Consider the following 26,871-nt stretch of genomic DNA (forward strand, 5'->3'; position numbering starts at 1 on the left):
CATTGGAAGAGCACCTGAACAGCAGCTGGGGCTAGAAGATGGCCAAGACAAGCCTCCAGCCAAGACCTGCCTTCAACCTGCTTCTTTCCTTTGGCTCCTCCAACCCTCGTGGACCAACCGCTCCTCTCCCTCCCTTCCCAAGACCTCCACATTAAGCAGGACTTTTTAAACTCCTTTTTTTTTTCAGTTACTCCTTTCCAAAGGGCCTCCATGATGCGACTACATGCTGCTGGTTTTGGGCAGAGGACATCTGGGTTTGTTGCCCACCTTGGGTCAAACTCAACGTTTGCGTCCTCCCAGGGTCCAGTGAGCTCAGCATGGGGGAAAAGATCAGACACAGCAACTGACTCTTTGGAAGAAAACTATTTGGCCTTAAAGGAGAAGTTTTTAAAGGTTGGACCTTACTCTGCCATCTGCTTGAGACCTTCAGCTTAGTTAACTAAAGGTAAAGTTAAGCTAAAGGTAACTCCTTGGTGGTGGTGGCAGTTGCTCACACCCAAGTCCCCCTGGGCTCATTATCAGATCTTTGCTCTGGCAAACAGCTCGAGCTAGATGTGAAGGTGTCCTGAGGAGGCTTTGCAGAAGGGATTCCTCCTGTTGGGGGAAGAGGTGAAGAAACCAGATTCCAAAGTAGCTCCAGTGATGCTGAGTCAAAGGGTGGATGGAGGGAGAAGCTGCTCTGGGCACGGCAGGTCTGGATGCTGGAGCTGGGATGTGCCCTGCTAAGCTGAGCTGGGCTAAGCTGCCTGGTTTAGCCCAAATTCCTGGAAAAGCATGTGGGAACTCAGCATATTTCTTAGTATCTGGGGAACACTGGAATCATCATGAGAGGTTTTAGTTTGCCATCAGAGGGATTTTGACACTGGGATGTTTTGAGTGAGCGCAGAGGGGGGAGTGGGCTTGAATTCCTGTGCTTGGAGGTGAAAGCAGCAGCTCAGCACCTGAACTGGAGGTGTGACCAGTGGGAAGAGGAGCTCAGGACTCATCTTCTGGAAGGAAATAACAGATGTTACAAATCCCCTTTAAAAAGTTGTATATTATTATAATAATTATTAAGTTAATAAGCAAAACATGGAGTTTATTACACCCACTACTAGGTCACCACTTTGCAGGGCAGTCAGTACCTTCTAGGGAACCTTCCAGGTCCAGCTTTGGTAGCATCCAACATCTCCCTCCTGGCCAGGGCCAGCAGACCCTTAGGGCATGGGACAGCCCTAACTCTCAGAGACTTTGTAAAAATCTCTTAAAACACCTCCTTGCCTCCTGCTCATCTAATTTCAGCACCTTTCTGGCTCTGAGATTTTCTCTCTCATTTCTTTTCCCAGACCTTCTTGGTACTCTTGTTGCAGAAGGGCAACTGGGCTGTGCCTGACACATTTGTACCCCAGGAACCCACAGGGACCCTTCCCCAAACTCCCTTTGGGCTGCCCACAGCCACACCAGCCTCCACTCACACTGCATTGAACCAGAAGGGGCAAAGGAACCAAATCTCTCTGTTTTTTTCTTTTTCTACATTTATTTTTCCTGTGGAAAAAAATTATATATATTAAAAAAAAATAATTCTAGTTCATGCCCGGAGCACAGAAGTTTTTCATCAGTCTGTGGCTTAATGAAATACAGCAGCAATTCCCAGTTCTCTCCCCAGTGAGCCCCAGCAAACACTTGTTTGATTTCTGCAGGAGCAGCCAAGCCCCACGGATCCATCTCACATCATAAGCTTAGAGAAAATTCACAAATGTCTTCATAAAATTTTAACTTTGGGCTGCAACAAACTGGGCTTGCAATTTAACAGCTTCAAAGCTTCTCCTCAACAGACAAGCCACATCAGAGATGGAAGCTTCCACAGCACTTTCATGTTTATCCCTCCCAGGATCCTGCTGATGCCCACCCGGCTGGCAAGGGAGCTGTCGGGAACCATCAGAATAAGGATGTTCTGCTAAATCAGAGTGGGTCTGGACAGATTCCAGTGCTGATGCAGAGTTGAGGGAAATGTGAAAATACCTCACTTGCTCCTCAAGGAGCAGAGCCCTCCTCTACAAGTGCCCAGGATCCATCAGAGGAACAGAAATCTTGTGCTGGAGGCAGATGAGGAAGCCACTGAGGAAGCCACAGACCCACAGACAGGGAAGCTGCAGCATGAACCCCAGAGGAAGAGAATGTCAGTTTAGGGGGGTCCTGGGGACAGCCTGGGGCAAAGGTTACTCATATTTCTGCAGGTTACTCTTACTCCTGCACATGGACAAACATTTGCAGGGGAGCAAATCTACCACAGCCCACCAACCCACCTCGGTGGCTCTTCTCTTTGTCACCTGGGTAAGGGACAGAGCCAGGTCTGGCCCTCATGCAGAGGGTTTGGGGTTTGCCCTCCCAGGCTGGGCCCGGGGCAGGGGGGGGAGTGTGTGTGTGTGTCTCTGAGCAGCTGCAGGAGCAGAAGTTGCTGAAGGACTGGAAAGGGCTGGTTCAATGAAAATCCCCACTCCTAGAACAAAAGGAAACATTTCAGTCTGTTTTAACAGTACAGTGACCCCTGGGTTTTAAGCAACGTCTCACCTGGCTGTCTCAGGAGTATCTTTGCTTCCCGGTCCTGCTGCACTGGGACAAAGTCTCTGAAGTCACTGGTCTGCAACTGCCTGAGCAGGATGATCCCCACAGCCACCTCCCCAGCTCCAAGTGCTCCCTCCAATGATCCCTCCCAGCTGCCAGCAATCCCCACAACGATCCCCACAGCTCCCAGTGATCACTTTAATGATCCCGCATGCTGCCAGTGATCCCCACAAGGATCCTCACACCTCCCAGCAATTCCCACAGCCACCATCCCAGCTCCCAGCGATCCCAACACTCCAGACAGCTCCCCCCACCAACACAACCACCTCCCCCCCATCCACACCCCCCTCTGCGGACACCACCACACAGGACTCAACTCGAGACTCTCTCAGGAGAAAAGCAGGAGGGGAAAAAAGAAAAGAGATCACTTTTAATAACAGTCTGGGTTGAGATGAGTAGCAGGCTACGGAACAGAGGAGACGCCAATGTTTTATTTAGTAAAAAGGTCTGTATTCAGGTAGCAGAACACCTTACAGTGACTAACTTTGCAGGAGAGGTTAAAGTCAGCACAGCCCTAGATCGGTCTGGGGGAGAAGGATGGGGCAGACAGGGGAGACTGGGAGGGAGCAGCTTCAGACTCAAACCTTGGCTTCCAGTATAATGGGATTCAGAAAAATATTGCATGAAAAGCCTCAGGGTTTTAGTTCTTTCATAGATGTATATTTACCAGTTTTCACAAAGACTGCAGGAATACGATTATAAACAATAAATTAGGACTTCATGTTGCTATCATTTGGCATAACACAATCAGGCAATTTTTCCTTTTTTAAATATAAGGCAACACAAGCCAACACATAATTTAATCCGTCTTTAGTCAAATTGCTTAACCTTGCTAAAGAGTTACCACTAAAGAACGGTTTATAGTACACTTAAAAAGAATTTAAATAATGACATTAAGTGTACTAAGGAGTCAGAAAACGTACTCTGCTAAGCTTTGAAACCTAAATATTTGTTACAGCCCAGGACTACACGTCTAAATTAAAAAAATACAAATAAATGTCTTCTAATCTTTCCATTTACGAAAAACTTTTAAGAATCTCTAGCCAACTATGACGTCACTTCAAAACGTGTTATTTTTTTCTTCTTTTTTTTTTTGTCTTTTTTTTCCTTTTTTAAATTTTGTATGATGTCTTTTTTTAAGATTTTTTTTAAACCATGCTCGTTAAGGAAAAATTCAAGGAGCAAATACTTAAGGCTTTGTTTGTCAAAAGGGCTGTGAGGGAGGCCAATGGATGGCAGAGGCCAGTGGGTTCACCCATACACAATGCTACTCAAACCCACACTACCAGGAGACATTCATACAGAAATATTACACTTAAAAGTTACAGTGTAGAGCAATATTTTTAGCCAGTGTACATATAAAGAATCAATGCTTTTTTTTTTTTTAATTAGTTGGGTTTGGGTTTTTTTTGTGTTTTTTTTTTTTTTTTTTAATTTCCAAACTTGGTTGTGATCATTATTGTTCAAGTATTAGTCTTGTTAATGGAGATGAGAAATTTTATACTTTAAAGAAACTTGACTGTTAGAAAGGAAAGGTCTGTTTTGGTTCACTGAGGAGAACAAGAGGCTGAGGTTACCCAACAGTTAGTGTCCTACGGTCACTGTCCCCACTGGCTGCTGGAAGTGACGTGGGAAAGGATCAGAAGGAGTTAGGCACCACGACCCTGGGAAAAAGAGATGTTATAAATACCTTTGCTAATTCCCAGAGAGGAGAATTGTTCCATTAAATCCGCTGTGGTGTTTTGATGGGAGAGGAATTTGGGCCTGTTGGTCCCACAGTGGCTCGTGAGCGGAGCTTTGCTTCAGATCAACCCACCTCCTGTCCCGTGGGGACTGCTGCCGGGGGGGGACGGTGCCCTGCCGCCCCCCCACCCGCTCATTGCACCGGAGACGAGCTCCAGGTACGTCTCCTCGCCCTGAAATTAAATTCTAGCTACCCGAGAAGTGGCTGAACCCTTTTTTTGGAGTTGTCAGTGGGTCTGGATTCCCTTCAGGTCAGGATGGCCAGACTCCTAGCAGCGAGAGGTTCACACCAGGTTGGCTCTTAGGCTGGCGAAAGGGGAGCGGGGAAGGGAAACACGATGCAGAGAAAAGGCAGCTCCTGAGGGCAGCTCTGCTGCCTACATCCTAAAGCCACCGCTCCCTCCTCCTCCATACCCTGTCTGCAAACAAACAAAGTGTCAGAAAAATCAGCCAGAGATTTTTGGCTTTGGAAAAAGTCTAGACCAAGAAATGCGGGAGTCTCAGCAAGAAACAGCTGAGAAGCTTCTTCCTGTGTTAATGCCTAAATACACACCCCTAGCTGGCTCTTTCAAACACAGGCTTCGTTTTCAATTAAATAGGCCTCTAGACAGTGCAAATGGTCAGTGTTTAATGCATTAATGAAATGGGCTTTCGAGTTGAAAATAAGCCCTGCTTCCTGACAATTCTGTTGCTCTTAATCTTCAGAGGAAACGGAGATGGAAATTTAAGCAGCTCCGCTACCTCGCTCTTCACGGAGCTGGTGAACAGATGCAACTGCCAAACCCTGCAGCAACTCAACATCAGTCCAGCAAGGAGCTACTGAGCAGAAAGCAAAAGCTGCACAAAGGGGGTTCTGCGGTGAGGAAACAGCTGTGGCGTGAAGTAGTGTAATGAAATTCTTGGAAACAAAAGGCATGTCAAGTATCTGAGGCAGAAAGGAGATAGAGAACATGTAAAGCAAAGCTTTTAAATATACAGTATGTCTTCTTCCAACGGTTACTATAATGATCACACAAGTTTGCAAGTTAAAAATGCCTTGCTTATTAATTAAAATTAAGACTAAACCTATAATTTTTGTCTGTGAAAGTGACTGCAGCCTATCTATACCCTGGGTGTTGAATATGAAGATTTCGACTATCGGTTGGTTCAGGTGCTCGGTTCATGGGAGGCCGATGGACTTTCCCCAGCACGGCCATGCTCTGATCTCTGAAGCAGGACTGCTGGAAGTCCCCACTTAGGTAATCCATGGTCTGCATCACATTATTCTGGCTGGATGGGCCAGCTCCAGCTCTGTAATGAGTTCCTCCTGCACAATCTAGCGGTGCTCCTGCCTGTTGTCCCCCGTGGAAAGGCATGGCGAGGTCCTGGGACCCAGAGCTGTCACTGTTGGGTGTGGGCAGGATGTTATTCCAGATGGGCTGGAAATAGTGCCCATTGGTATATGGCAAGGGTCCCTGCAACCCGTTCACGGGTGGAGAAGGCGTCGGCTTCTCGATGGGGGGCTTCAAGGTGAATGACTGGCCCATGCACAGTTCTTGAGGGTAGTTGGATGTTTTGCCAGGAAAACTCTGCCCTGCGATCTCCCTCTGAGGGTGCTTCCCTGCGAGTCCAGCAGGCCCAGCAGCATCTCCACACATTTGCTGCAGATGCGCGAGCTGGTGCTGGTTCCACGCCACCGATTTGATTTCGTTCTGGTAGGCGGGCGGCACCCTGTTGATATTCACCATGGGCACATTAACAGAGGCAGGAGGAATAGCAGCAGCAGCATGATCTACAGGGTTTACTACACAGGAAGGCATGGGTGTAGGGACATTGTGAGTAGATACCCTGGTACTTGCATTGATAAGCAGGTTGCGACTTATAGGGCTGGGGTTTGCAATCTGTCCCTCACACACTGAGGTAGTGCTAATGCCAGCTCTGGCCTGGCAGAACTGGTTAATCTGGTGCACAATGCTGCTCAGGTCCGGTGGCTGGTTCTGCTGCAGGGTGGCAGCCATAGAGAGGGGAATGGTTGAGGTAGACACGGTCACATTCGGCGGCGCGTCTGCATCCGGCATCTTTCTGCTTCCATGCAAACCCGGCTGCAGCAGCGGGTTGGGGGGGTGCTGCAGAGGCTGGTGTGCCATGGGCTGAGGGTGCTGCAGGCCCTGCGGCTGCTGCATATTCTGAGGGTGCGGCAGCGCCTGGGGCTGCGGGATCCCCTGAGGGTGCGGTAAGCTTTGTGGCTGTGGGATACCCTGAGGGTGCTGCAGAGCCTGGGGCTGCGGGATGCTCTGGGGGTGCGGCAAAGTCTGTGCATGCTGGAGAGCCTGCTGGCGAGCAAGCGCCTGGGGGTGGGTTAAAGTGCTCGGTGCAAGGTAGGGGGTGGAAGGGGGATTCATCATTGCTTCCGGCAGCAGGCGCGTGCGCGTCCCGTCAAAGTCCTTGATGATTCCTTTCGCTGGGGATTTGACTATCGCCAGGAGGCCCGTTTTGGTGGTGGCCTGAGACGGGTAGGGACTGTACCTCTGGCCCGAAGTATCAAGTCCGTTCACAGTACGGCGTATGTGTTTCCTCTGGGGAACCTTGACACTGTTTGGAAAAATTTTTATAGTCAGTGGATTGTTGGCGACCTTCTTAGCATAAGCATCCAATTCTGCTGGGGTAGGATACTGTGCAGATCTCATTTTCTGTGTAGTGTCCCCTGTGGAGAAAGGAAATTTGTCAATACTGATTCTGGTAAGCAAGGGATCAACCCCCGGACAAGACAGCTGCACAACAAGGGCAGAAAAATCTCCAAGGAATCAAGAGGCAAGAACTTCAATCTTCCCAGACGAGCGGATTGTGCATCAGATATCTCATTCCTTTTTTACCTGGTGACCAACACAACCCCCCAGTTCAGCTTAAGGCAAGACCCGCCTAGGGGAGCAAAAGAAAACCAGTGTTTTCATCAGAGCACGCTTGCAGTGGGACAAAACCAGGTAACACACTGTAAACATCAGATTGTCTCCAGCCTGAGACATTTCCCACGGCTTGCGGCGGTGGGGCTGTGGTCTATTCTCTTAATTTCAGGCTGCCTCCCCACGGCTCCACAAGCCATTCTCAGCGTCTTCACCGTGTAAATCAAAATCAGAAAGTTATGAATTAAACATTAAACCCGTGTAATGCTGAGGTGAGAACCATACAAAGCACTTCAGCTCAAGCCTCCCATTTACATCCGTGTTCTTTTCTAGATGCTGACATCTGAAAGCACTTAGTGTCTTTTTGTCCATTAAGAAGCCCTTGTCAGTCCAAGTTCAGCAAATGGAAGGAGGAGGCTACATGTGCTTTATGGCTTGCAATTATTTCTTCAGCTGAATTTTCAGTGTGGCACCTTGCTAAGGACAACATCCTAATATCACACAGCGAAACCATGTGATTACCTCACAAGATGAAAAACATGCTATTCTCCAGACACAGACAAAAGACTTCTGGAGACAGGGGTGTGGTTTCCCTTACTCCAATTTACCAGATACCTACCTTGCCCACAAGCTCAAAGTGCTTTTGGAGAGAACTTCAAAAATCTAGGGAAGTGCTCGTGCCTCTCACTATAATGGAATTCCAACCAGAGTTGGGCTGTTCCCCTAACCCTGCTCTGCTGCCCAACTCCTATGGGACTAGTGCTTCTGAATTTATTATAATCTTCAAATACTGACTTGCAAGCTTTGACAATCTGATTTTGCTTTTGTTTGACTTCTTTTCCCTCCCCAACTTGCAAAGTTTACTAGAAAAACATGCCCATCCTTTTTGCTAAGAAGGTCAGCATCCCTGTGCCCTCTGCTGCTGTGCTGAGAGAGGGGAGACGTGGCAGCCAGCTCCTCCAGAGCCCAAGAGCACGCCAGCCCCACATCTGGCCCTCTGACCCAAGGAAATCTAATGCTCCAGTAAAGAGTTTGATGTTCCCAGGCAAACAGCTCTTCCTGTTGAAAACTTACATCTGATTCTTTTAAACAATCTGCCTCCAAAAGGCTCCTGAATACAGCTCAAGTCTGAGTACCTGCCATCTCTCTCTCTGCACCCAACATCTTCCAAGTCTTCACAGGTGAGGGGGGCAGTTGCTTTCAGAGGACTCACGTTCAGAAAATAAGGGCCAGAAAATGCAAAACAGGATGGATATCAAAAGAAAGAATAACTACAGAATATTAAAATTATATTTTGTGACATTAGAAACTTTGCAAGCACGTTGCCTCGTGTCTCCAGCACAGCACCTACCAAGGTGCTGGTTATACTCTTACTCTCAGTGCTGCCCTGGCACACACCTCCCTGTCTCTCAACCAAAAGGAATGCTCATCAGATATATGAGCCTGAGCCTCCTCTACAATCAGATCCCTGTACCTGCTACAGGTGGTTTATATCTGCCCTTTTGAGTGAGCTGCTATGCACCTAACAGAGAGAGACGGATGGATTTGCCAGTGCTACCTTGCCTCAACAGCCAAGGACTTCATGAGCTTCCCAACCTTTGTTTTAGTATTGCCCACACCCACCATATTCTGCTTTTTCCCAGGAGATGAGCCTTGCAACTCACCACGGATCAAAGAACCATCAACAACAGACAGGGGAACCCACTTCTGTTTGTATTATTGTTTACGTTAAGGCCATTGTCACACAAAGCTTTTATTTTCAGATGAAAAATTGAAGTAGATACTTTAAGACCTTTACCATCAACATTTCCCAGCCTGGTTTACATCTCTATAGACATATCAGCAAATTAAGTGGTAAATGTAAGCACTAAAATATTCATTCACCCAAGCATTTATTTTTCTGTTACAGGGGAACTGTGGTGGAAACAGGGTTGGAAGAGGCTGTGGCCATGGGTTACAATGTTATCTGTAACCCCCAGTTTGTAAGGACTCCTTCCTTCCCCTGACAAAGAGAAAATAACCCCTCAAACTGAAACGACACACCAACATCATGTTTGGCATCCTACCAAATGGCAAACCAGCTCCTAAATCCCTCTGACACAATCTCCTGAAACCAACCACCATGTCAACTGTGCCTGATTTGCATACAGGTAAGATGATGCTCCTCTTACTATGGACTAACTCAGCCCTTCTACTTAGGTCTGACCAAGGTGATGCATTTCCCAGAGTCTCAATGTGCTGCTTAAAATGTGCTTTGCTAGCAGTTCCATGGGCAAGATTTGATGACTGGAATAATTAAGGCAACAAACAATAAGGAGAAAAGCATTACAGGGCGAGTAAAGAGTCTGAAGATCCCATACAAATATCCTACAAATCAGTAAGGAACAACTAGGTCTGGTTAGTAAGTGAACAGAAAACCAGCTAGAAAGACCAAGAGAAAATGCTGGTATTAGAATCCGTTCCTCATTCGTGTATAAGTGCAAGAATTCTGGATTAGGCCATAAAATGACAAGGAAGATGGCAGATGAACAAGCTCCATCAATAAAATAATGGGATGAGCTTCACAAAGCTACCTAATGGTAAATGCAAGGCAGAATACTTTGGTTGAAAAGTAATTATTACATGTTTATTGTAAGATAAAGCTGTGCAGTCAAGAAACTGGTGAGCTGCAAGTTCACACTCTCACTAATCCCGTGGCAACCAATCCATCTGGTCACATTCCTGTGCCTGTCTCACTGCTGGAGCTAAATCTATCATGAAAGGAGATGTACTTCTCTGCCTCACCTCAGCACTAATGTAACATTTTTAAAGTGCATTTCACATTAAGGCTTTAAAACTCACTGCTTTTAGAACTGCCTACGGTTAAATTTTCATTAACATTAAACAAAACACAAACAGGCCTTCAGGATTCCTACCCTAATGAGAGTATCTGCACTGGGACATGTGAAAAACAGTTACTGCAGCAGCTTCTCTACATACTTTACAGAAAGAGCCCTCACTCCTAGGAAGGACATTGCACAAATGGTCTTGCCTCAAGCATCCCAACTGACTGGTCAGGTTTATCCTGGAGTCACTGGGAGGAAGGAGAGAGTATCAATATGGAATTAGTGAGAAATTCCCTGCATGGATGAGGATAAGGGTTAGTCTTCCCTGTGGTGCAGGTTGGGATTTAAAGCAACATACTGAAATTGGAAGTCCCAGAGTGATCAGTTTCTAAAGGAAAATGTATGTCCATGCTGATTTACAGAACTTCTACTGCACAGACCACCCTTAAGAAAAGTGCCTCTTGTCTGAGGGTGAATAAGAAAAAGAGATAATTGAGCTAATGTGGATTTTTAAGCATTAGTAAGACGTCTGATCCAGAAAACTACATTTAAAAAATTGTTACTAGAAACACTAAGACTGCATAAAGGCTACCCTGTGGAGTTCTGTGCCCCTTATAGAAGCAATAGCACTATCATTAAAGCCTGCTTCCAACCCCCATCACAAGTCACTGTTCATTAAAAATGCTCATTAACTCTGCTGTCCCTTGGCCAGGGGCTGGGCTACTTGTGCATATACAGTATGGAGGGAAACGCACCAATTAATCTCTCACACATCTGCAGCAGGGGTGAGCAAGGTCTGCAGGAGCAGTTTCATTTTCCATAGAAATCAGAACAAACTGGAACAGCTGAGCATTACCACTGCCAGGCAGTGCCTGCCAACTACTTTATGTCCTAAATTCTTTCAAATGCAGCACCCGAAGCTCTTTGCTAAGCAGGATACAGCAACGCTTCCAGCACAGGGATGAGCAGTTCTCAGAAACAGCATCAGGTACCATCAGGTTAAGAGACTGCCCACGTACCAGCAGGCTGCCTTGTAAACGTGTAATTAGCAAATACCTAATTTATGCACAGCTACCCTCACGTGAACCTCAACAATGTCTCTTCAGAACTAAGCTTTCCAAGCCACCACAAGGACCTGGGCATGTTCTCACCACAACAGCCCACCTTCTGAATACAGGTGTTTTGGTCAGCAAAGCTCCAACTGAAAATGGAGAGAGAAAGGAGGGGAATGCCCAGTTTTGGGCCATCTAAGGAAGTCCTTTTGTGAGTCACTACTGTTGAAAGTGTCATTTCAATTACCAAGCCTGTGGAGTTGGCATAAATGCTGTTCAAGTGCTGGGGTGGGGGGGCACACGTGTGTACGTGAACAGTGTCATTCACCTCTGGCAGGACATTGTGTCACCCTTAACCATAAAATTATCTCACCTATTTTCAGGAGCATCACAAGCCTTAACATATGTACAGTTTAGCTGCAACTGGACTGTAAATTACTTGGTTTTAAAGAACAACGAGTCCAACAGCAAACTGAGGGTAAGGAGATCTGCAAGAGCATGTTTCAAACACAAGAGACAGGTCACAGCCCTAAGAACCAGTAGACAGACTTGACGTGTAGAAACCTTGGTATTTTTGACATTTCAGCTGAACAATCACTGTACAACTTAGTGAGAAAGAGAAGAGCCAGAGTAAGATTTTTAAAAATCTCTAGCCAGTAAACTTACATGCCCAAGCACCAGTTTTTCTTAAAAAACACTAGTACAACCATGAAAAAAATGACTGAAGTTATAAAAAAACCAGAATTATCAGAGTACTCTGCAGATGTGTTTTCAGAGGCACCAAAAAGACATCAGAAAGAAGGAAACTTTAGTAATTTGGGCTAGATGACTAATATTTACAGTACACGCCCCAGGTATGTCGAACAACAGAACTGCTGACCTCAAAAGGTTTGCATTAGCCTGATCCAACTTTTATTGGTGTCTACGAGTAACTAAACAAATGGAAGTGAAAAAGAGTCAGGGAAAAGCTGTGTTAAGAAGCAAGTCAGCCGGCACACTTTTGGCACAAAAAGTTTTAAGCAAAGAGGCACGAATGTCACAGAAACCTCACTTGCACTTTGTCTTGCTGTGGTTAAAATTAACCTTTAGAAAGCCAGGAAGAAGGGGAGAGCTTGCTGCACACGTGAACCTCCACAGCCATTTCTCAGAGCCATTATTGATAGATGCCTTGAAGGCATAACAAAAGAAAGACTCTAACATTACATAGTTTTTCCACTGTATCCTAATGTTCATGTCACAGCTGTACCAGAGCCAGATTTAACAGTTAACCACATCCTGCAGACAAAACGTCACTCACATTTCTGAAGTCCAGTGTTCATCTGCGTGTAAGAAAGAAGCTGAAAGGAGAGGTCACCTGGTCCTGGCAGACAGGCCAGCATGGCAGACAGGCACTAACACAACATGGGGCATTCACTCCTCTGCACACTGCAACAACAGAGAGACAATTCAAAGTTATAATACAAGGAGGAACAGAGAAAAGAAAGTGGCAAAGAGCCATCCCTGGGTGAAGGCCTGACCAAGCACAGACATGTGACCACTGCTCTGGCCCTTCCTGCATCTTGTAACAGCCACAGAAATACTTCCAGAGGTGGGTCATCTGCAGGGTTAAACTAAAGCAGCAATGTTGCTCTCCTCTGCTGCTTGAAACACAGAGGACAGTCCTTAACTCCATCCTCAGATTTCAAAGGTGGCTATTATGAATGGTAAAGAAACCACCACCATTCATTTTACTACATATTGAAATGCACTGGCGATCTACCAGGAATGGCCAAAGCAAGTCCTCTAGAGAAATCCTGTCAGCTGCTCTTTCACCTTTAATAAAAAGGCACGGCATGCATAAATTGAAGGCAAAGTATGCAGCACTCTGCCTCGTGGCAAGATTAAGCTGCATGCTACAGCTTGTAATTTCTGTGGTCCATTAGGCTGAAAGATGAATGGCTACAACTTCCTTCATTTCATAGGAGACTCGCTAACCTGCCCGGCTCTGGGTCAGACCAACAGCAAGATGTGCCTTCTGCACATAGAAGCTGCAGAGGTGCCACCATCCTCTGCTGCACAGGTTCAGACTTTAGGATCCCAAACCTCAAAATGAACACTGAGCTCTTTAGGTATCAACACTGCATGGCTACTCTCAAATCCTATCATGGGCATTCAGACACAAGAGGGGTCTCCAGCAACAAAGATAACTCAGGATCAAAGTCTCGTGATGTTACTAGTACTACAGAGAGAAACTTGAGTTGTAACAAGGTCTCTGGAGGCCACCTGGTGCAAGTCCCTGCTCAAATCTCCCTTCTACACCTACTGAGGCAAGCTAGAGCCAGCCACAAGCACTTTGGAAAGCTATGGGAAATGGGGTGACTGAGCCAAGCTGGAGAAATCAGCTGACTTCTCCTCCTTGCCCAGATCTCCACAAGCTTCAGTGCCACTATACAGGCACTGTATACCAAAACATCTATAGAACAGCTAAAAAGGGCCTGAGGTTTGTTACACGCCCCTCAAAACATGGAAAGAGCTGAAGGCTTCAAAAGTTATTGGCTGGTTTGATATCAGTCGTTGTTTCAAAACTACTATGAAAACAACCAGGAAGGCAGTGAAAGATCAAGACAAGTGAAGCAGAAAGCTCAAGAGCAGCAGGAGAAGCCACAACAGCAGAGGCTACTTCCGAAAGAGCCTCACTGCTGAGGACCATGCAAGTGATGTGAACAGAGCACCTGGATGACACCTGACCCAGCAACACCAGCGCTGCATCCTGGAGAGCACTACCACTTTCTGCTCCACAAAGCCCCAAAAGCCACCCTCTCTGCTGGCACACTTTTCAGACTCTAATTGGAAACCTCACCTCTGACCACCGCCACAGGTCAGACCACCCAGGGAGCACCTGCACCAACACAGCAGACTTAAAGCTTACCTGCAACAGCAATTACTGTGTGTAATTCATTAGCTCCTCATTAGCTGGCATCTCCTCAGCTCAACACACAAGGGCTTATTAAACCAACAGCCAAGATAACTCATACAAATATTAATTTATGAAAACTTCTGTATCTTCACAGTGCAAGTGCTCTCAAAAGCTGAGTGTTGCTGAGCCAGCCCGCTGGGTGCCACTGTGACTAACAATTAAGAACAATTTTGGACACTGAATGCTCAACAACTCCGTGCTACTGCCTGTTCACCCCACCCACTCAGAGTAACAGGGACTCAGGGCTGGGACAAACACACACAGCCTCACCAAGCTGCAGGTCTAACAGCCCCAACACCAAGAGAGTGAGTTTACATTCACTCTCCGTTTATTCCTTAAGAGCCAGCAATGATCTACACTACTGTACATTCTAGATCTGTAGTTGTAAAACCTTGCAAAAAAGGTCAAAACCTGGATTTTCTTCTCACACTCTGTGGTAGGTAGAGTTTCAGAAGGTGTTCAGAAATGATGGCTGAACAACTGTCACATTCACAACTTAAAGGAATTGCTTCAGGAACTGAGAAGTTGGTCGACCTTTATAGATGAGATTAGTTCATGACTGTAAGTATGCAATGCTGAGCGAAACTTTGCAAACAGCCTGTGGGCAGCAGTTTCTTGCCCCAATTTATGCCCAGCAAGACCAAAAAAACAAAACAAGAATGCAGCTCCTTTTAATCAGAAGATAAAACCAGTGTGAGGTGTCAGAGCTTTACCTGAGTAAGCAATGGAAACACTAAGTCAGCAAGAAAAAAATAATACTTGTATTTTCTCTTTTTTCTCATTTCATCAACTTCAGAAGACTGGCAAAAACAAGACCTGTTTCTCAGTGAAAAGCAGACTGACAAAATGAAGAGCCTTCACTGCAGTCAGTAAACCATCAGAGCACACCATTCTCATATTCACTGAAGCAGCAACCTTTCACTCCACTACTGTCTGATGCCAGCCCTGGATTGCTTCCCATCCCTGCACAGTCAAAGGAGCTGGGTGTTTAAAACATTATTCAACTGATGGCACGTTTGTGCCCCCCAAAGAGAAAAGTGCTCTGCAGCGCAGCACTGCTCCCACTGTGCTCTGGGACTGAACAAGGGCTGCTCCTGACAGCGAGATAAGAGGAAGGTTTGCTCACCCGCTCCATCACCAACATTCATTACAACCTGAACACTGTGACTCTGAGCAAAGCTCTTGCCACGGAAAGGCTCAGCAATAAACAGGATAATGGCACATTAGGAGAGAGAACAAGTGACTAAGAGTGGTCACAGCATTCAACTCAGAATAGCCAGGCTCCTGTGACAAGGCAGCCCTGCTTCTTTGAAGGTCAAAACATGTATTTACAGAAGCTTTAGCTCCAATATAGAGAGTAATGTTTTAGAGAGGGCTATAAAGGCAAGTTGTTCCTGCAGGCAGATAATCATTTTAGGCAATGCCAAAGGTTTATAAAAGACTGAGGTGGCAGTAATCATTTTAAAGGAAATACTGGAGTTATAAAAATTACTTTAAGTAGAAGCATAAAATACTTCTTTCAGCTTGATTTGCAATAACCAAATTGATGCCATCTAGGTCACTGCTGAGCATTAAAAAAAGAAATTCAGACATACAGAGAAGTGCTGACCATAACTCCATTGCTGAGTTCCATATTATAATTAAAATCCCACTCCAATTTTTGTTCTCTATGAAATTGATATGGTTTTTCAAAATCAAGATCTCAGGATGTGAAAACAAATGCACTTGAAATGTCTTTACAAACAAGCACATTAATATTTTTTTTGTTAGAAATTAACTAACCTTTATTCCCTTTGAGATATCAGCACCTGACAACAACTTTCTGCCGTGACTGCTCTTCAGCATCAGCCAGCACAGACAACTCCAACATACCACCCAGCTAAAAGGAACCAAAATCCCCTGCAGGGACCATGTTTGGGGTAGAGGTGAGCATCAATGGTTGTCTCAAACTGTGGTTTTGCACAGGCTCAGGTCAGCAGCACAGGCTCCTGATACAGAGGCAGATGGGCCCATCATCCCCTCCTGAGCTTGGCTTTATTGCTTCTCATTAGCCCAGAGCAGGAGAGAAACTGAACTTGGCACATCAAACTTCTCACCAGCTGACTTGGCTCCACAGTGGCAACTTGTGTGGGCACCAGCACCTGCAAAGCTCCCCATGGGGCTGCTGCCCCAAGCCCTCTGAGGATGAGTGGTGTGTTACTGGGAGAACTGGGACAAACACCATGAACCATGAAACGAGGGGGGTTTTTTTGCACTGTACACAGCTCAGTAACACCAAACCAGTCAGCTGCAAACTGGAGAGCAAGCTGACCAGCAGGCCCTGGCACCCAGCAATGCAGGGCAGCTGTAAACCCCTTACCTTTTAAATAGTATATTAAACTGATTCTGTACACTGCCAAAGAGCATAATGAGCTTTGTCTTGAAAACATATATATAAAGATACAGCACATTCCCAGAGGAAAACAATCTTTAGATTGGAATAAATAAATACTCTTCTTTGAAGTGATTTTAATCTAATCTGGCTGCAGGATATAATCTTAGCAGCACACGTACAGATGCTCTATAAAGCAGCAGGTTTAGACACATGAATAGATTATTTTTTTTCTCCTAAGATTTATTAATAATTAAATCAAAGCATGATAAGCTTAAGAGGGATTTAGAGTGCTTGGGATTTGGGGGCAAATGTCACATCACCACAGTAACTGTCACATTCAGCCTTACCTGCATATCAGGGTGGTGTTCGGTCCAGGCAGCACAGTGACTTTCAGAGCAAGTTCTGTCTCCACCAGGGCACATTGGAGAGGACGAAGAGCTCACATCCACCCATTGCCCTGGGACACGCTCCCCTTTGAGCTAAGAATCCATTCCAGCAACACTAACCTCTGAACTAAAAGGATGTATTATTTTCTGGCTGATATTCAGAGTTTAGTATCACCTCTGACAGACCCACTGCTCCTCAGGCCAGGAGGGACTTCTACAAGCCAGAGTAAAACCTGGGTGTAAAGCAACTTGGTACTACTAGGAAATTTCTAATACTCTAACACAGCTTTATCATTATATAAACAGACCACAATATGCAGAGTTAGTGCCAAGTTTTAAAATATGCCAGTCTTCTGAAGGTCCCAAGAGGCCTTACAGGGTAAAAGCACAAAGGAAACCCACCCCACAAATCATCCCCAGCCAGTGAAATATGGGAAACTGAGCTGGTCTGGCTGAAAAGGAGCTGGTGAAGTTTAAAGTTGGGTTCCTGAAAGTAAACACGCATGTTTGAAATTCCACGATTAACTGCAGGCTTGTTCACAGAGCTCGGGGCTGGGAGGAAGCAGGAGCATCTACCCACACACAAAAGAAAAGCTCCAAACTATTCCAAGTTTCCAGCACCCCGGGGTCCCATGAGCCGTGCAAGGGTTGTTAAGCACTCGCAGTGACTGACACGCTTGGCTTCTCCTCGTTATTCACAAGGTAGCCCCGTGAAATTCCGTAACCGCTGGCGGGATTTACGGCAGCCCCCAAGCGCACGTGGCACATTCCAAGTTCAGCATCTAGAAATGCTGCAAACAACAACAAAAACTGACTCGGGCTGTGAAGTTTCTTTGGTACAAATGTCTGTAAGAGCTTGCCAGGAAACATAATTGAATCCGGGCCAATTTTCATGCTCCAAGGGAAACTCAGTGTCTCATTTACCCCCTGGCAGGCTTCTCAAGACCAAATGAGACTCGTTCCTTTTTTCTCTCCCAAGGTAACCTAAAGAACTAGAGGTTTCAAAAATTTGTTTGTGTCAACCACAGATGCTGAACCCCCACCAACCTCAGTGTTCAGTATGATTCCTACCAGTCAGCCATGCCTCGCTTGACAGCATCTAGACTCATCCTGCAGGATTCCTGCCTTCTCCAGCCCTAAAGCCTCCCTTTCTTCTCAGGCACTTACCAGAATGGTCCTTTCCCAGGACTGCTAAAGAGCCAGAGATAAATCTTACTGTTTCTTGGAACAAAATTAACAAACTAGCTCCACTTTCATCCCCAGCTGGTATCACATCCTCTTTATGTTTTATAAATGGAAAACTGCAAAATAATGTGCAGGGAGGTAAGTCTTTTGAAATGGCAATAAATCACAATAGCCTGGAGTGTACTTGGGGATAAATAGAAAGATTGAACAATAGAAAGTCGTCGCCTTTTGTAACAAGAGGAGTGCTCTGTCAGCATCTGCCAGCACAGGCAGGACCTTTTGGCTTTCTGCATTCAGGTGGACCTTTTGCAGAGCCCTGCAACAGTTTCGATCAAAATCAATTTTTTGCTTCTTGCAGTTTAATTAACTATGATTTTGCTTATAAGCCGCTTCACCTTTTAGGCTGACCTCCATTTATAATGTTGCTCAGGCAACAAAATTAAGCAGTTTGCAGAGGAAGGCAGAATGAATTTAAATGTACATGGGGTGCTCAGGGAGAGGGGAGGCAACGGCTGCAGCAGAGCTCTGCTCCTCTCCCTGAGCTGGGATGGCGACGCTCAACAGGGAGAAAATGAAGCAGCTTTGGGGAAACAGCGGTTAAATGGAATATCGTTCATATCAAACTCCTTATACCCAAAGTCTACCACTAAAGGCTTTTAGGTGAGCAATTTTGAGCAGGATCTGGTGCAGTAAAAAAGCCAAGGCAGCAGCTCTGGGCTGCAGGCAGGCAGGTACTGCCATGTGTAGCATCAGCCCCATCAAATTCACTCTTCAAGCTCAAGGTTATGGTCTTAAGAGTTTAAAAAGCCTTTTTTTAGGTCACTCCCAAGAGATTATTTTAAAACACAGTACTATGAGTCTGCTGAAGAGTAGAACAGTCGGCTTTAATTGTAAGATGGATTTTTACATAGCTTCTGACCTTTCATCTAATTGAGGCCTAAAGAAGAAAAAAAGAGGAAAAGCTATGCGCCACTTCAGTTATTAAAATCCATCAAGCTCAGACTTTAGCCTTGGGATAACCACAGCCAAAAAATTGACTTGCAAGTAATTATCACTGCTATCTGCAATAAAAGTTAATTGGACATAATTGAACTAAAGCCCTAATCTGAATGAAGCTGTTGCTGGCAAGGAGCCTGCTCCTGCCTGCACTTTGCAAATGAAGCTGCTAGCAGTAAAATGGACAAACACGAGGCTGCTCTCCCAGGCTGCCCACTGCAAATCACAGCACAATTCTGCAAACAGCTCATTAGCTGGGCCAAGATAAAGCCATTAAGAGGGACTGTCCTCACCAAACACACCCTTCGACAACACTCCAAGTGGGTGAAGGCGTAGAGTTGCAAAAACAAGTTTCAGTTTTACTGACCTCTTCATTACATGGATGGAAACATAAGATTCATGTCATGAGATGCTGGTTTAATCAGCCCTTGAACGCTGTAAATACCAGCACAAATAATGGGACTTTTCGGGGGTGTAAAGACACTAACTCAAAAGGTCTTCAGTGCTGATAATTTACCACCTTCACGCAGCCTTTCCTGGTGTAGGACCAGCCTCTTTCATCTCCACTGCAGAGCAGACAATTAGGTGCTTTTTGTGCTCAGCCCATGCAGGTGGCTGGGGGAAGGGAGAGTTAAACTACATTCCCGCTGATTCGTCCATTTATATTTTGCAGTTTTGTTAACTAACAGACCAGAAAGCTGTCATCATCCCCCAGACTACTTTAGAACTTCCTTCCAATTTTAATTATTAACACTCTGCCCTTCACTAAAGCATATCAAAGCACTTAACAAACATTACTGAAGCCACATAACCACTACAAAACAGGCAAAAATTGCACACGACTCATTTTACAGTGGCTTAAGGTTTTTTGACCAGATTTATGTTAGAAGACTGGTCTCCTGATTATGGGCTAGCTTATGACAGGAGAGACTGAGGGAAGTATCTGCCTCACCACAGGTTCCTGACATAAGTTTGGATGGAGCATTTTATCACCCGATGCTGTGGCTGCTCCTTGTTAAGGGGGTGGGTGATAGTTTTCTGCCAGTAAAGAAGACTGTGAAGATAAATGAAAGTGCTCAACAGCACCTTAACTTCTCAGGTCAGGCTTAGAAGGTCATGGTCTGAGCAGTCTCAGGGGAGAACTGGAAGCAGACCACACTTCCCTCTCCTGAGCATCATTCACTCACCACTGCTCCTCTGCATTTTCACAGCTCAGAACAGAACTTCTTAGCTCAAGAAAGCTGCAACAGAGAACCAGTGACATCAATTCCCTTTCATGACCCAAATCAGTGGCTTATTTTACTTTCCTCAAAGTCCTCACCTCTTTTTTAAGCCTATTTTTAGATTTAACTCTGTACTCTGCAACGTGGCAGGAGCTGACAGACAACAAAGGCCTAAGTAGGTCTTGCCAGGTGTTGCAGGCCACTTCTAAGATGAAGGAAAGATGGAGAAAAGACAAGTTGGGACGATTGTATGGCCTGGCCAAAGCTTCAAAGGAGTATTTCTGGCTGTGCTTGAAACACATACGCTAGTGGTCAGTTGTGAGACAGACAAGATACTACTTTTACCATGGGAACATATGCAAGAAATAGGAAAATCAACCTGCCTGAAGTCAAATGCAATTTGAATAACTTTGTATCTGCCGCCTCTGAATTTTCACTCCACTAAAGCACCCTGACCTTTAATTATTTTTTTTTTCCTCCTTTAATATGGTAACATCCAACTCTAAGCTTTTAATGCCATTCTGGTGGGAAACAGGGACAAAGAAACAGTCTGAGGTGTATCTTAGTTGCATTTCATAGTCCGTAAATCTGCACAGTCATTTAGGAGAGGGAGCAAAGGATGCTAGAGCTGAACCACAGCGGGTAGGAGCAGAGGCAGCAAACACAGCATTGGCATAAAAATCATAATTTGTCCAGCATATGAAGCTTACATTTATATTTTCAAAATGCAAACCAGACTCCCTATCTGTCACTGTAACATTCCCAGACAATACCATTTTCTTCAACAAGACAGAAGAGGCAAAAATAAACATTCCTTCCTCCAAAGCATCCATTATCCTCAGGGCAAACTAACCTCACCTTCCTCCCACATGCTCCACTAGCACCTATAATACCACAGCAGCTCCTATAAAATACAGAACCAACTTACAGAGTGTGCAGTTTTCATGTGAACATGACAGCATTAAGGTCAGCCGAGATGAATTCCATCCAAAGCAAACCTGTAACACCCCAGCAGCTACCAAACTACAGGATGCTGCTAACACACCCCAGTGGAGGCACCACACATTCCCACCAACGGACGTTCTCCATCCTCGTACGCAACTTCCTTCTGCCTTCAAGTGATAAGAAACCAAAATATACATTGACCCTTTCCCATAGAGGAGAGGCTGCAGTTACAACCTCTACATCAGCAGCAGGAACGTGCACTGCCTCGGGGTTATGTGCAGCCTTCCTACGTGTGCGTGTCTGGGAGAAGCATAAGGTTTAAATTCTGGGGTTTACTTTACCACAAAGGAGATGCAAGAGCTGTGAGCTTCCTCATGCTGTTCTCGGCCAGAATTCCTCCCTCTCAACTTTCTCACTTTCCCAGATCTGAAAAGGAAGCTTTTCTAAGTACAGCAAGCAGCTGCCTAGGCAAAGGGGAAAGGAAACATGAAACAGTTCCCTCTCCAGTGGCTGCTTCACACAGATCACCATTATCGTTATCTTCTCTCATTCCACACTTTCTCTATGAAAGCGCAGAATTAAAGCCTTAATCATGCCTTACAGAAATCCTTGTGGCTGCACATGACAGAAGGATGACAGTTTTTCCTTATAAAATATGGTTTGAAGTTACAGATTATGGCAGCTCCCTGAGTAGGAAAGTAGCCATCTTCCCCTCCTTATTACCAGCTGATTATTTTTTTTAAAAAAACATTATTTCAGAGCTAACTTTGAACAGTTTCTACCTTTACACAGCACACAAACAGCAAACCAGATGTTTGTTAGATATAGAAAAATAGGCTTTTAGTCCTGTTTTAAAAAGAGATCCACTTGAAAATGAGAAGTATTTGCAAATAAGGTGAGGCAGGATGAATATGACCTCATACAGAGCAAAAAAACCCACAACAAACTTCCATTTTAGGAAAAGAAAAGAAGAAGTGACTCACTTGCAGCCCAGGTGTGCTGGTGGTGTGTGCAGAGGGCAGGTTCACAGGGGGGACAGATTTCAGTTTGCATTGGATACACACATGTACCACTTTGACCTGTATAATCACACTGACAGTTGTTTGGTTTAGTATTGAGCTCTTTGGATACTGAGTTAAGATCCCATTTGTGGTGAAATGTTAACAGCTTATTTACAAAGCAAGTGGAGAAGCATACAGCAGATTTTTATTTAAGATACAAAATTGGAGATCTCTGTCTACCCACAGATAGTGCCAGAGCTTCCTGCCTGACCATGAAGGCATCAGCTCTGGATATACATTTTACCATTTGTAAGGGCAAGATAAGAGCTTATTCTGTAGCTGGAGATATTGTGCAGCCTGCTGTAAAGATGAAAAGTATTCCAAGAACCTTAAACAGAAGCTGCAACACAAGTACAACCACTCACCAGCAGAAAATACAAGCTATCAAGCTGGACCAGACACTGGGATGGTGTTTTCCCATCAACCTTCAGAACAAGGTGCTGGTGCCCCACTGGCTTGTCCTTACACTGACCTAGTGTCCTTATCAGTCTTCCAAGAAACTTAAAGGCCATCTCATATCAACTCAACAGAAGAAGGGAAAAGTTAACTGTGAGCTACTGTAAAAAGTCTGCGCCATTCTCAGTGCTCTCCTGAGAAGCATGAAAACCAGCCAGCTGCGTGGCTGGCACAGGGAAAGCAACACAAGCGTGCAAGACATTTGCAAAACCTCTGCACATCACAAACACTGGGGGTTTTTGTCTGCAGGCCTGATAAAACACTTCAGCACAATCTCACCCGATTCCTTCAAAGTAAGATTTACTGACTACAGGTGAGCAGGAGCTTTTTCTTTGGTTTTGTGCATCCATCCTCCCCTGCACCAGAGTTTCTCTTTTTAAAAAGCCCAACACAGGCACAGCAATAAATAAATTGTGCAGGCAGGACAGAGAGGCAGTTGTAACTGTACTACAGTCAGTGAGACATCCCTCTCTGGGCTAAACACAACCTGGCTGTGTGGGTGAGAACAAACACTGCTGCCACAGCCTGTACCTCAACAGCAAATGTGGCATGAGCATTGAGCTCCTGACAGCCTGGGCTGCAGCAGCCAGGGGCAGCCCTCACCTCCAGTGTATATCCCGTGGTAAAAGACAGCACATCCCCTCTGAACACTGTGCCAGACTCTAGTCAAGTGTATACTTGAGACAGTTACTCAGGCAATCCGCAAAGTATGGCTTGACTTTAATTTTCAGACAATTTGTCTTTCCAACCACAGAATAGCTCAGTCAACAAATTCAAAAGGTACATCTTTTTCTACCTTCAATTAACTACATTACTACTGTTTGTAACAATGTGATTGATAAATGCTCTACAGAAGCTGTAATTAATGTATTTTTTCCTTGGAACACATACTGAACCCCTTGGCACTCAGACACCTAATGAAAAGCAATTTATCATCTTGCTTTGAATAGCTTCATCTGACTCCTTAATGCAAAGAGAAGCACACTTTGCTTTAAGCACTACTGCTCTGAAAAAGTAATGCATGCCATGACATTCCAAATGCCATCAGACATGGATCAGATTTTGATAGGGATGACTGCGACCAGAGCACCCATCTCACTGAGAAACTGGGTATAACTGAGTAGGGCTTAGCTGGGATCCTCTCCCAGAATGCAGTCGAGCAGGAGATCTGCAGATGGGCCTTTTCAGGAGGGAGGTCAGTAGTGCCTTTTCAGGACACTGGACAAAGTTCCAAACTCTCCTGTGCTGGCAGGGCTGGGAGCCTTCTCGCCGCTCCTGGTGCTGAGCGGCTCTGGCACGCTGGCCGGGAAGCAGCAGCTCAGCGCATTTCAGCCTGGGCATGTGTTCAGCTGCTCACAAAGCAGACAAAAATAAAGTGCTTACAGAGTGTTTGAATGATAATTTCTCAAATTGAGCGTTGCTTTGTATAGTTGACACATGGGGAAAAAAAAAAAAAAGCATCTAGAAGGAAAGGCTTGACATGGCAGAAAATTGTATGTTGGTATCAACCACTGGGGGGATTAAACAATCTTCAAAGCCTAAAATCTGAACTCCCATTTCTGGGAGTACAGGCCACAGATTTCCAATACAGAAACTGGTCTGTACTCCATGTGGCAGACCGAATACAAGGATTACATATTCCCATTGCATATGTAAGCCTGTTTCCCATTCCTGCAGTGTCTTGCTCTCTCCCATTTTTCTTTTGATGCAGATAAAAGCCAAGGCAGATTGCAACTGCTGATACTGAGAAAGGCACAAGACACAGAGCGCCTTTGGACAGAGGGAAAAAGAAAAAATAGGACTAGGGTCCAGACTGCTAGAGCATGTCAAGAGATTGTCTTTGAAACTACAAAACCAGAAATGAAAGCACTGCATTCTTACTTGATTTGATCAAAGCGACCGGAGGGGAGGGGAAGAAATCACATCATACAGATGTAGGCTAAAATTTAACTACTTCACACATAATGTGGGACCAGCTGATCCCATACAGACATAAATAAAGAGAGAAAACAAAGAGGCAAAGTCACTCTTGCTCTGAATACACTGCTTCCACAGATCACTGCTTCAGGGGCTGCCAAAGAGCACCAGGAACCCATTTCAAAGCAGAAAGGCAGAGGAAGCACATACCCGGCTCTCTCACCATGGGCACACACTGTCGGTCTCCAGTGAAGAGTAGAGGAATGAGCTCCTGTCAGACCAGGGAAAACATTCTCCAAATGTAATGGCTATTTGAGTAATTAACCCATCTCTCCCTGTGGGACACTGCTCCACTGATCTGAATGCAGGATAACAGCAAATCATGGCAATCCTTGCGATGAGGGCTTTGTCCTGCAAAGGGACAAGACCATAATTCTCCTTGAGTGTCCACTCAAGATACATCCTCAGCACGATGAGAACAAGGTCTTGCAGAAGTACAAATGACACTATTGGCAGCAGCCTTGCAGAACCCAAAGAGCAGCACAGAAGAAACAGGTAACTCCAGCTGCCACACTCCCTAATAGAAAGGATTTAAAATATCTGCCGGATGGGCTGTGCCCTCATGGAAATTTCTAAGTGCAGAAGGTGAACCACTCAGACTGCCTCCGGGCTGAAATGATCTAGGTCTCTGCCTTTCACTAAAAATGAAGCAGAAGTCATTTTAAGGAGTGAGGCAGACAAGTCTTGCAGAGATCAAAAAGCTCTCCAGATGTTTATTTTAAATGAAATTCAGAAGCCAGTATAAACCAGATTTTAAACACTGAATAATCTGAACCATAATTTGCATGAAAAAAACAGGGGAAAAAAGGTTCCATCCTCCCGCTCTGAAACACCCCAGGAATGTGCAGGGTTAAATTTTGTTCCCAGACTCTTGAAATGAGAATCAGAAATATGAACAGCCCCGTGTTGCAACCTGATGGTTGTTAAGCACATTTCTCCCCTGCCCTATATAATTCATGGATGCTCAAGACACACACACAGAGGCATCTCATGTGAAAGAAGACTTCCACCTTCCTCAACAAGACTATTCAAAATTATGCACTGAAAAGCATCTAAAAATGTCAGTTCTAAATCTTCAACTTCTCATTTCACTACTCACTGAATGCCTCCTGATTGTGCAAAAGCAGAATATTCAGGTGTCAATCTAAGCAGCTTGGGTGTTATGCTGACAATGTCTCCAGAGAGAGGAAGACGGGACAGATTTCCAATAGCTCAGACACTTTTCTGTAAGGAAAGCTGCTACACAGCAAGGATGATAAAGAGGGAGAGTAGCACATTGGAGAACTTTCACCAAGGTCACATCAGGATGCTGAACACTACCCATCTGCAGGGGAAGATTTAGATGCCTATTCCACCACATATATCCAGTCACTTTTTGGCAACAATAGTCCTCATTAAACCAAACCGGTTCTAACCATGAAAGAAGGACATGGGGAAGACGATATTAGCTAGCAAGTACAAAAGGAAAACCAACAGAGCCAGTCCTGGATGGGAGCCCTTTGCAGGAAAACATAGCCTTGCAGCGTGTGCAGAGTCCCTGCACAACTCCAGAGCAGGCAAAAAAGCCCATCCCAGCCAGACGAGGGACAACTCTGCTCTAACCAATGCTAATGGATCCTGGCTTGAGCAGAGAGTAGATTCTGTACCTGTCCAGGCAAGAGTAGAAATGGGATCCCACCAGGAACAGCAGCTTTTGTGACTCTGCTGCTACCCTGGGTCACCTACATGTTGCAGTTCCTCATTGCTTTGAAATCAAGGCTGTGGACATGTGGCAGATCACCACAGACAGCCCATGCCATGAAGAAAAAGCCCTGCCCCCAAAATATTAGATCAGTTACTGCTGCGCCCTTAACAAGAGCGTTTCTTGCCCATTTCAGCGATCTGAAAGACATGCTGGGCAAAATTTCAAGCTATGACAAAGTGATCTTATCACTTCTGTGCTGTTCTCGCTACACAAGCCCCTGATTCAGCAGCATGTAATAAAATCTTCATTTGCATGAAAAGCACTCTCTGATCACAAATTCTTCTGTTCGACAGTCTTCTTCCCATCTACAGCATAAAGATGCAAGCACCACTGTCATTTTACTGGTGACTAAGGTGGAATACTTTATTTATGCTTTAGTTGGAGAGGCTCTCCACATTTTAATACAATCTCTTTTTAAAATTGTAACACTATTTTGGAGTAACACAAAAGCAGCACACATCCAAA

The 26,871-nt window shown here is 45.2% G+C and overlaps 1 protein-coding gene across 2 annotated transcripts in view; it reads right to left on the bottom strand.

Annotated features, from left to right (window-relative positions):
* Positions 1–2,953: 2,953 nt before the first annotated feature.
* Positions 2,954–26,871, bottom strand: part of FAM222B (family with sequence similarity 222 member B) — a 35,888-nt gene continuing 11,970 nt past the window's right edge. Inside the window, exons 2-3 of one of the 2 annotated variants that reach the window (XM_051635917.1) lie at positions 12,401–12,528; positions 2,954–7,030 (exon numbers count right to left, since the gene is read on the bottom strand). In XM_051635917.1, the coding sequence (XP_051491877.1) occupies positions 5,445–7,030; positions 12,401–12,482 (1,668 nt within the window). In that variant the 5' untranslated portion in view covers positions 12,483–12,528 and the 3' untranslated portion in view covers positions 2,954–5,444. The remainder of the gene's footprint in view (positions 7,031–12,400; positions 12,529–26,871) is intronic. The other variant, XM_051635918.1, reaches the window with a different exon arrangement.

This window comes from Apus apus, chromosome 18 (assembly GCF_020740795.1).
Source record: "Apus apus isolate bApuApu2 chromosome 18, bApuApu2.pri.cur, whole genome shotgun sequence".
Lineage (NCBI taxonomy): Eukaryota > Metazoa > Chordata > Aves > Apodiformes > Apodidae > Apus > Apus apus.